At 31.7% G+C, this 10,959-nt stretch overlaps 1 protein-coding gene across 2 annotated transcripts; it reads right to left on the bottom strand.

Moving 5' to 3' along the window:
- Nucleotides 1-6,916: 6,916 nt before the first annotated feature.
- Nucleotides 6,917-9,856, bottom strand: LOC107425001 (U-box domain-containing protein 30). Of its 2 annotated transcripts, XM_048479649.2 has the most exons (3): nucleotides 9,840-9,856; nucleotides 9,622-9,722; nucleotides 6,917-9,277 (listed from the first exon to the last, which is right to left on the bottom strand). In XM_048479649.2, the coding sequence occupies exon 3, from the start codon at nucleotides 9,010-9,012 to the stop codon at nucleotides 7,663-7,665; it is 1,350 nt and encodes a 449-aa protein (XP_048335606.2). In that variant the 5' UTR covers nucleotides 9,013-9,277; nucleotides 9,622-9,722; nucleotides 9,840-9,856; the 3' UTR covers nucleotides 6,917-7,662. The 2 variants fall into 2 exon arrangements, with proteins under 2 accessions (XP_048335606.2, XP_048335605.2); XM_048479648.2 differs by lacking the exon at nucleotides 9,840-9,856 and having other exon boundaries at nucleotides 6,917-9,368.
- Between the last annotated feature and the right edge of the window lie 1,103 nt (nucleotides 9,857-10,959).

The raw sequence follows: 10,959 nt of genomic DNA, 5'->3' as shown, positions 1-10,959 counted from the left end.
TATCATCCGTTTATAAACGTGTAAAATGACACTTACACCCCTGTCTGGAATTAATAAGCTAATGAAAGTTTTCAAGACTGCACCGAAGGAGGAAAAAAAAAAAAAAAAAAAAATCCCTGTCTGGCATTAATAAGCTAATATAAGTAGAATATTATGTCAAGTAATTGCCCATAATATCCCCTACCTCAAAAGCCTCTCATAGAACAACTGCCTCATAAAACAAAAAGAATAAAAAGCTAGCTCAGTTCAATAAAACAAAACATAGTGTTTCTAATTTTGGACTTACAATCCTAATTATGGACATCAACTAATATAAATAAACAAACAATGTTGCATAAGTTTTATACCAAAAAAAAAAAATTGTAAAGTTCTTTTTACATATAAATTAAATAGACATAAATATGCGATTCAAATAAATAAATATATATATATATATATATATATATATATTTGTGGTTAAGATATTCTTTTATCAAAAATAAGGAAAGATTAAAAAAGGAGATGGACAGGATAATTGAAAGAAAAATGGAAGAAGATATTCATTTACGTCAAGAAGTAACTGAACTGAACAAAGCAAAGTTACGCTGAGCTATACATTGCGAAAAATAGTTGCTAGTTGGCGGCCCTGGATGGTCTGCCAAATTTAAATTCCAAATTTTTATGTTGAAAATCGAACATATTTCGGATCCAATGACTTGAATTCAAAATTATTTATGATTTTTCTAAAATTGTACAAGGGGCAGTAAATTACAAGAGGACAAATATGTCTTTTAATACAAAGGGAATGCCCCGCACGAAGTAGGAAAAAAAAAAAAAAAGAATTAAATAAAAAATTTAAAATTAGGAAACAGAAAGGCTGCCCAATTTTGCTAAAGTCCACAGAAACCCCACGGGGATGAGGAAGGGAAAACTGGGTCCGAGCCACGATGGGGAGGTTGAAAAGTGGACCTTCCGGTGTACGATGCCACATCTCGATTTAGCAAATCGAATATTTCAGACACTTTCTCTTTATAAAATTTAAACACAAAAAAAAAAAAATTAAAAACTAACCACCCCCCAAAAGAAACAATTAATTGAAAAAAATTAATTATTACATAAACAAAGAATAAATGGGGCCCAGTCTGAAGGACTTTTTCATTTTTAATTATTTTTAAAATTTTTGCTTATTTTACGTAAAGTACCAGCTAAGCAGTTGACCGTGACAGTTTTGCTTTGACTGTACGACTCTGTTGGCTTATACGGTCTTTGCTTTGACTGCTTTGCCCAGCGCCTTCTTCGACACGTTGCTGCTCTTTGGCTCCCGGCCCCCTACCCAAACCCGTCCTCTTCCCTCTGTAACCTTCTTCTCCAACCAATATATCACCGACACGTGCCAACCCGAAACGTGTCTTTCAGGCTACACCTCTGTTTTATCCCATTCTTTAAAACCATTAAAAGAATTTTAATTTGCCACTAATATATTTAATTTTAACAAAAGTTTTAGTGACAAGAAATACCACTGGTTGCCGCTATAAGCTAGCAACTAAACAATTATACTGCAATAATAGCTTTTTTGCCACTGAATCTTTTTATTATTTAGTGGCAATGTTAATCTTTGCCTTAATATAAATAGTTAGCGGCAAATATTTTGCCCGCTAGATATCTTATATTGCTATTGTTTATTAATGTAATTGCCAAATCGTTAAATAAAGTCGCCATTATAAAACTAACTTGTCACAATCATTCAGTGTTATTATTATTTCTCTTTTTCTTTTTTCTTTTTTTCCTTCCCTTTAACTTTTCAATGTTATTCTATTTTTAAATTTATTTTACACAGGAAATTTTTAGAACTTGATTTATAATAAATGAGTACAAAAAAAAAAAAAGAATCAACACGTATAGTAATATAACTATATGTATTGATTGAACTCAAAGTTTCTAACTAGAATAATCTTTTTTTAAAATGATCACAACAGCAATTAGATGAAGATGATTAAAAATCTTAATTTTATTTTATCGACTTTTTCCATTTTCTATTTTCCTTCTAACTATTTTCTAAAATTTTATTTTTCAAATAATACATAATTTAGTAACACATGAAGCGATGCAGTGTCAAGCCATTAGATATAGCTTACATGTTTGTTTGTCGAGAGGAATATATATATATATATATATATTGTACTCTCTAGTTTATATTGGCTTCTATTTTCTTCAAAATTATGCAAGTTTTAGTTTTGGATATTTGATGTAAAGATAAACTTGAGTGACATCATGTTCTTTGATGAGATAACCCAAACAAATAGGGTAGTATATTTTACCCTTCAATTGTGAAGGAAAAAACTCTCAATATGTTTCAATAGATTACTTACGGATGTTAATATTTCTTTGTTCTCAATTTTTTTTTTTTTCCTTTCTCTGTGTTACAACTTATAATCGGTAAAAAATTTATTAAGAAGCTCTCATTTATTAATTGATAGAGTTCTCTTTATTTCTTAATTATTCATTCTTATTACTTATTGTAATCAAATTATTTGTTAATTTGTTTATGTATAGTGGACTTTGATTTGATTCTTCATTGTTTTTAATATTTAAGTTTGAAAAACAGAGAAAATCATTACCTAGCCTAGGAGAAAGTCAATACCCGATTTTGATCATATATGTGAATATTCAAATAGCAAAGAAGAAATGTAGCTAAGAATAAGAAGTCATTAAATCTAATTTATAACTCTCAAAATTGGTTGCTTTCTAGTCATAATTGTATTTTGTTAATCTGATTAGTCATACTAATTGAATTTTGGATGATACTAAAGTCTGAATCCAATATGGAGTGCTAACATAACAAATATAACTGGTTCACAAAGTATAATAGGAAGCAATGGATATTAAATTTATCCGGGGTAACATTAGATTGAGATCTGCATATTTGATCTAAAAGTTCAAGTTTTTAATAGTTATTCAATGAAACTATGAAAACAAGTATAATACAATTTGTAAAATTTGATTAGATTCAATGTAGAAAATATAGCTAAATGAACTTTATATATATAAATATAACTGGTTCACAAAGTATAATAGGAAGCAATGGATATTAAATTTATCCGGGGTAACATTAGATTGAGATCTGCATATTTGATCTAAAAGTTCAAGTTTTTAATAGTTATTGAATGAAACTATGAAAACAAGTATAATAAAATTTGTAAAATTTGATTAGATTCAATGTAGAAAATATACCTAAATGAATTTTGTATATATATATATATATATAAGTCCACATCATAGTAAATTTATTTTATTATCTTGCTTATTTTCTTAAAACGGTCAGCTCAACAAATGAATAATATTTTAACTATTTAGGAAGGTTTTATATCTATTTGTATAAAATAATATTATAGATATACAACTATTTAGAAAAATGTTAAAGTAAAACAGAGTTTCTTTTAGTCGATATAATTAAGTATCATTTCTATACCCCTAATGTAATCTGTGCACTGAATTTATCCCGCTGGAATAAAAAAATAATCGGTAATTTAATATTACTCATTAATTAAAATTACTTAGGACTTTTCTTAATTTTTGGGAACACATTATTGTTGATTTTTAATAAATGGAAGTTTCTTTTTTTTATCATTAATAAACAGAAATTTGCTTTGATAATATTACAGACTTAAATTAAGTAAAGCGTAAACATTCTCTTTTTTTCCTTTTTCATTGTAATAACACACATTCGGTGCTCAAAACTGAAGGTAAGTTGTTTTACTTCGTCAGAATAACCGAACTATTTATATATCTCTTTACTTGTAGGGACATTTTAATGCTACGTCCCATTCACAAAAAAATAAAATAAATAAATAAATAAAGAAGAATAGGGGAAATAAAAAATAAAAAGACAACTTTGGTTGAACTTTTTTCTCAAAATCACAGTCATAGCTGCCTCTATACTAATATTTTAATTTGACCATCTTTCAAAAGATAAGAAATCTGACTCGAATATGTAGTCTTTTGAAAATTTTATTAAATATCTTTCATATTTTATTCATTTCTTTTTTTTTTTTTCACAAAAACAAAAATATAAGCCTATTCAAAAAATAAAATTTATGTCTAAAGAATAAAATAGAATAAAATAAAAAAAGATGCTCTGGGGTATGTCTCAATAAAATGAGCCTATTTAGGGTCTTTATGTCAGAATTTATATGGACCTGTGTGGCTGTGTGAAAATGGGAAGGTTGTTGGGCACGTAGTAGCTTTTTCAGTTTGGGAAAAGATGAGAGTTGTTTATGTTGTATGTCTCCATTTTATATTTTTATTTGCTGAATAATTAAGATGTTCTAAACCAATTAACTTCTTAGTAAAAACGACAGTAAACAAGTTTCAATCCAAAGGAACACAGGGAAACAAGTTTCAATTTATAAATTTTTTAATTTCTCTTGGTTTTTTCTCTCCGCTAACTCCAATCAAACACACAATTAATTTCCCTCCTTGGAGTCTTTTTGCCTTATTCAAAATTACTTATCACTCTAAAAAAAGAGATACATAAAAAAATATATTCAACCTATAAAATTGTTCATTAAATATATGCTTGAGATAATCGCATTGATAAACTCATTTGTTTTGGTTAGGAATAATATATTTTTCATTGTTTTTAATTTGTAGAAGTGTATATTTGATTATCAGCATTTAACAAAGTTGCTTATAGTTTCCATAAAAACAATAAATAAATAAACAAAAATAAAAATAAAAAAGTTGCGCATGGTTAAAAAAACAAAATTGCATAGGGGTAAGATTTTATAAATAACTTATGGATAGGAACATGGCATGTAAGATACCACATAGAAAATATTTTTTGGTCACCTTTAAAAAAAATTGAATCAACAATAAATAACAATTAATAGTAAAACTTATGTATATTGAATCTTGCTGGATGGAACTACTATAACGATCATCGGTTTACATGGCATATTTTAATTAAAACATTTAATTATATTATTTTTTTATATTTAAATTTTAAAAATGAATTATTTAAAATAATTATTTAAATTGTTATTTAACATATAGATTAACAAATAGCATTTTAATTATATATTTTATGAATTTCTCTTATCTTTTTTAAGTTTTATTTTAAAAAAATCCAATAAAATTTAGAATGATGTATCCTCCTTTAAATGATATAAACTAATCCGTAGAAGACACAAAAATGTCCCCGATCATAAATTCTTCACAACGTTGTTATTTTGTTAAAATGATATATCCTCATTTAAATAATGTAGACTGATATGTAGAAGATACAGGAATATCCCTCATCATAAATCCCTCATAACGTCCCTATAAATATATATTAACAAAAAGGATAAAATTTTTAAGTGTGTATATAAGCAAATGATGATTTCCAATAATTTAGAATGGCGAATATAATATTGTTCAACCGCACCTCTTCAAGTGCCAATTATTTTTCTTCCCTGTATACCCCACTTTTGTAAACTTGAACCCACATCTGCCCCAATAGCGATGGGTGTTACTGGGGGTCCCAACCAAAACACACTTGAGACTGAGGAGCCCTCGGTGGGTGGCAAGTTGACAATGACGGCATTATCATTTTCAGGCAAAAAAATAAAAAATAAATAAATAAGAAAGTTACAGGCACAGAAAAGCGGGGAAAAAAATAATAATAATAATAATTTTACTTCTCAGATTCCCCCAATCAATGACATGAATGATTATCCCCTTTAATAACTTAATCAAATTCTTAGCCAAAAAAAAAAAAAAAAAAAAAAAAAATCAAATAATGGCACTAGAAATTAAATCATATGGTTATAGAATGACCATATCATTGAGCTTCAATGGTCCTGCTATTACACTTTTATGGTTGTAAGAACCTCTACTGTTCAAACTATTCAATAATAGTTTTTGATCCAAGAAAAACAGCAAACAACTCCTGTAAGGCGGGCCTTGAAAATCTTGAGGTTACTATAATAGAAAAGTAAAGACAAGTTCTCATTGGCTTATAGCACAACAATGAGGCTTTTCCATGAATTTGGGACACAGCTGTCATTCAAAGATGCCTATGTCGAGCATCCTTTATAACCAAAAAAAAAAAAAAAAAAAAAAACCGGATTTAGAGGGAAATCTTTGCTTTGCTTTGGCCCTGTTGGATTTTCTTCTTTTTTTTCTTTTTTTTTTTGGGTTAAGAGGCCCTGTTGGATTGATAATTCAAAGAAAGAGCAAGCAAATGGTGTAGAAAAATGAAAAGCACAAGAAGCCAAAAGTTCACTTGCGCAACTAATGTTTTTGTCTCCACTAGGGAGACTAGATTACCCCACCAAAAATCAGGGACTTTCTTGGAGGATTCTCGAGGAATGCCTGAGAATTTTTTTTGAAAAAAAAAAAATTTTAAACAAAGGTTCATTTCCATAATTTATAACACTAAAAATCCACGAGAGAGATAATCCAACCAAAAGATATCTAAATCAAGATTTTGTTGGAGAAAGGCAATTCGTATTACATTTTCAATCTAAAAGATGAAAAAAGCTTTCAGATTCTCTGAGAAGCATTAGTTGCACTGCAAACACTGTGAGTGTGAACGGCCATCACATTTTGGAGCTAATATTGAAAACCAAAATAGCAGCTCTCATTTCTCAAACTCTACTATTCAGTGAAAGCTCTGAGCTTTCATGTCTTTCTTTTCAATGGAGCAGTAATTGAGAGAGAAGTAACAACGGGTCATGTCCCACAACTTCTTCCCGCACAAGGATAAAATGAAGTACCCCATTCACCTACGTGTCTAGTCATATCCAAAATTAGTAAAGTGCAGCACATGTCTATCTCTTTCTCTCTCTCCCTATTTCTGATGCAAGCAAATAGAGTAATGGAAAATTTTAATTTTGATGAGAAAGATCAACGACTGAAGTAAGACAAGACCAGAAAATTCGGCGGAACAGAAAAATGGAAAATGAAATTATTGTTATTATTATTATTATTACAAGCAAAAGAAGAATACCAATCAATTAGAAAAGATAGATTGACAGACATAACAACATTATTGCTGAAAACAAGGTGCAATGTATAAGAAGCAGAAAGACATGGAAAGTGAAAATGGTTGATTTCGTTTTACACATTGAATGGAAATTTTCGATGGACAAAGCGCAAAGGCCCTGCAGTTTTTTTACAATTGTGGGGGGTCAATAGCAAAATTTTCACTAAAATCAACAAGGATAATAGGAGGCTTTTGAACCCCAAAGGACAAATAGAGTTTACACTAGAACAATGGAGCAAAGCAATGACTTAACAATTACAATTGCAATTGCAAGCTCCAATTTTTTTTTTGCCCCCGTAAATTCCCCTCCTAACAAGTATCTTTATCCAACAACAACTAAACCGTTCTTCTTTCTCGCCAGGATTTATTTAGAAAAACATTACCACGGGCATATCAGCAAATAAAGATGGACATGATTCTGCCACAGCAACCATGGTGTGATGTCACATTATGATTCTTCTTCATGAATGTTGAATGAATTGTTGGAACGAAAATACTTTTTTAAGTATGTACAGGAGAGCTGATTTGTACCCCAAAAAAACCCCTATTCAATTGGGTTTACCTGAAATTCTTCGTATTAGATCAGGCAGGTCATCATTTTGGTTATCCCAGACAACAAGCGGTGGTGCTCAAAACCCATATAAACTTTTTTCCAATCATTGAATTGTTCTTGTGAGCTTGCACTTGGAAATGAATATGGTATCGCTATAATTTAGACTGCACAACTTCAAAAGCTCCGCAGACCGTTGCTTCAACACGGAACTGCAACCACTCTGGATGACAAGGAGGAGCTTTGCCGCAAGACCAGCTTCCACAGCAACCGACGAGCATTCCTCCGGCGCAAGTTTGCAGACAGACCACAAGATTGACAGTGCATATTGGGTGCAGCTCTCTGAAATTCTCATTAGAAGCCTCACCATATTCGGTATTGTGTTCGAACAGTCTTTCAAAGCTAATCTTCCCTCTTGAAGAGATGACAAAGCGTCCAAGATGAAAAGGGCTAATTCCAAGCATTCCGGATCCAAAGCAGGCAACAATTCAACCAATTGAGAAACAGCTCCAATTCTCACAATCAAACCTCTTACTTCCTTATGCAAACATATAGTTCTGAGGAGGCTAAGTCCGGACAAGATTCCATTTTTATGTCTCTTATCTTTCACCAACCTCATCAATCCAACCAGTAGACTATGGCTAGAAACGATTTCCGACCTAAAATCCTTCTCTTCCATCAGCGTTTCAATCAACCTTGTACAATTGATTTTCGTCTCTATGGAACCCTCATTCAAAATGTCCACCATTATCGAAATCTTCGCGGGCTGCATCAAGTTCGTTTTAGATTCCGAATCAAGGCTCAGGTTGGCAAGTATGGCAATGGCTTCGGAACCAACCGCATGGGAAGTAAATGGGCCAAGTAAAGATGAAATTTGAGCAATCCCACCTTCATCAATCACCGTCTTCCTAGCTGTGGCATGGGTTCCCACAACTTGCTGGAGCTCCTTAAGGGCTTGCACCCTAGCTTGACCCTTCACCTTCTTCAGCGTCTCGAGAAGCTCCGAAGCCCTGCCCTGTACATCTTCCGACCTCTTTTTCATAAGCAGATACTTCTGAGAAAACCAAGTGTAGGTTAGATGGTAAAGTGTGCTATTGGGCGTTATTGAATCATCCCAAAGCTCCTGCATAGTAGTTGGGCAAGTGAGGTGCCCCAAATTGAACCATTTGAGAATGTTAGACCTCTCATATGTTTGGCCGGTACAACGGGTCACAGGATCTTGCATTGGCTCAAGTGAGATTGGGCAGATAAACACAGAGGGAACCTCAGACAAGTCTAGCTCTTCAATCATCTTCTTCAGATCCAATTTCTCACCAACTCCAGCTCCCACAACCCCACCATCAACGCCACCCAAAACCCCATCTTTAACGGCAGTATCCAGATCTAGAATATGCCCATCTCCACCACCATCGAATCCAACTACCCCATCCCTCTTAGAGGGCTGAAACATCGGCATCTTTGAAACCCCTTTACAAAGAAATAAAAAAAGAACAGCAAGAGAAGACACTAACCCCTCAAAATCACTGCAATGGCAAGCTCCTTTCAGAGAAACATTACATCTGGCTTGCACATGAAATGCGTGAAAAGGGACAAAGAGAGAAACAAAAATTCCTGCAAGTTTTATTTCTTTCTCATTCACAATCGCAAGTAATAGTCTCTTTATTGTGAATGCACAACATCTGTTCCTTTTTTTTTCTCTCTTTGCTTTATCTGATCTCTTTCTGTGGTCAAAAGCATCATTACCATCATAAACACATAATCAAACTTCTTTCACTTCATGCTCAAGCTTGAAAAGGGTTAAATCAACAACACCTTTACCAGAACAAAAAGATGTGCAATAAAGCAAAGAAAAAAAAATAATAAATAAAGATTTTGACCACTCAAAGATAAATAAACAGTTCACCAAGTAAATGGAAGAAAAAAAAGATCTAACTAAGAGCAGCTAGAGAAATTGAGAAGAGAAACAAAAAGATTGAGACCCAAATCGCAGAAAAATGGGTTAAAAGCAAAAATGAGGAACTTTTTTTAAGAGCTTAAGAGCAAAAACTATGGAAAGAGGCCGTACCGCCATGGGCAAAGGGAAGAGAGAGAGAGCAAAGAAAAGCCATATCCCCTGGCAAAGGCTTACTCTACAGCTCTGCTTTTGGGGCAGTTTGCTGAAAAACCCTTCAAGGAAAATAATAAAGGATATATTGTTTAAAAAAAAAATAAATAAAATCAACAAATTAAAAATTAAATAAAATGGAAGTTTGTGTCTTTGAAAATTATGAAATATCGGAGTACCGGGAACCACGGGCTGCAGCCGGTGAATTTGCCCCTCGGCCCGCGCACCACACGTGCAGTTTTCTTACTTGTACCCCCGCCTCATTGCTATATTTTTACTTGATTCTTTGCTCTATTATCCATTTATAAACGTGTAAAATGACACTTACACCCCTTAATTAACATTTTATCTATCAAAAAGATTCATTAACTTATATATTATATATTCCATCCATGGCATTCGGGGATTGGAATAATGGATTTGGATTTTTATTTTTGTTTTCCTTAACTAATGAGTAATGGGAAAAAGTGTAAGACTTTCAATCCAATAATGTTGAAGTTGATCTATTCGTTGGATATGGTCCGATTAAACATTTGGGACGTGTACAATTTAGAACTACAAGTTCAACAAAGCTTGCAAGAAATACAATTATGGAAGTTTTTAAGACTGCATCGAAGGAAAAAAAAAAAATCCCTGTCTGGCATTTTTAGGTTTAACTTGGAAGCGTATAGGCTAATATGTAAGTAGAGCAAATACAATTATTATGTCAAATAAGTGCCCATAACATCTCCTACCTCAAATCCTCTCATAGACCAACTGCCTTGTGCCTAAAACAAAAAATAATAAAATGCTAGCTAAATACAATAAAACAAAACTTAATATTTCTAAAGTTTGGACTTACTGTCCTAATTATGGACATCAACTAAAATAAATAAACAACAATTTCGCAAAATTTTCATGACAAAAAAATTTGTAAACATTGTAAAGTTTATATATATATATATATATATATAAATTAAATAGACATAAATATGCAATTCAAATAAAAAATAAAAAATATATATTTGTGGTTAAGATATCTCTTTATTAAAAATAAGGGAAGATTAAAAAAGGAGATGGATAGGTTAATTGAAAGAAAAATGGAAGAAGATATTCATTTACGTCAAGAAGTAACTGAACAAGCAAAGTTACGTGAAGCTATACATTGGGAAAAATAGTTACTGGTTGCGCTGGAATTTCTGCTAAATTCAAATTCCAATTTTTCATGTTGAAAATCAAACATATTTCGGATCCAATGACTTAAATTCAGAATTATTTATGGTTTTTCAAAAATAATACATGGCGGAGTAAATTACAAGA

This window comes from Ziziphus jujuba, chromosome 7, assembly GCF_031755915.1.
Source record: "Ziziphus jujuba cultivar Dongzao chromosome 7, ASM3175591v1".
Taxonomy (NCBI): Eukaryota; Viridiplantae; Streptophyta; class Magnoliopsida; order Rosales; family Rhamnaceae; genus Ziziphus; species Ziziphus jujuba.
The sequence above is the reverse complement of the archived record's forward strand: the minus strand, read 5'-3'. Positions and strand labels throughout refer to the sequence as shown.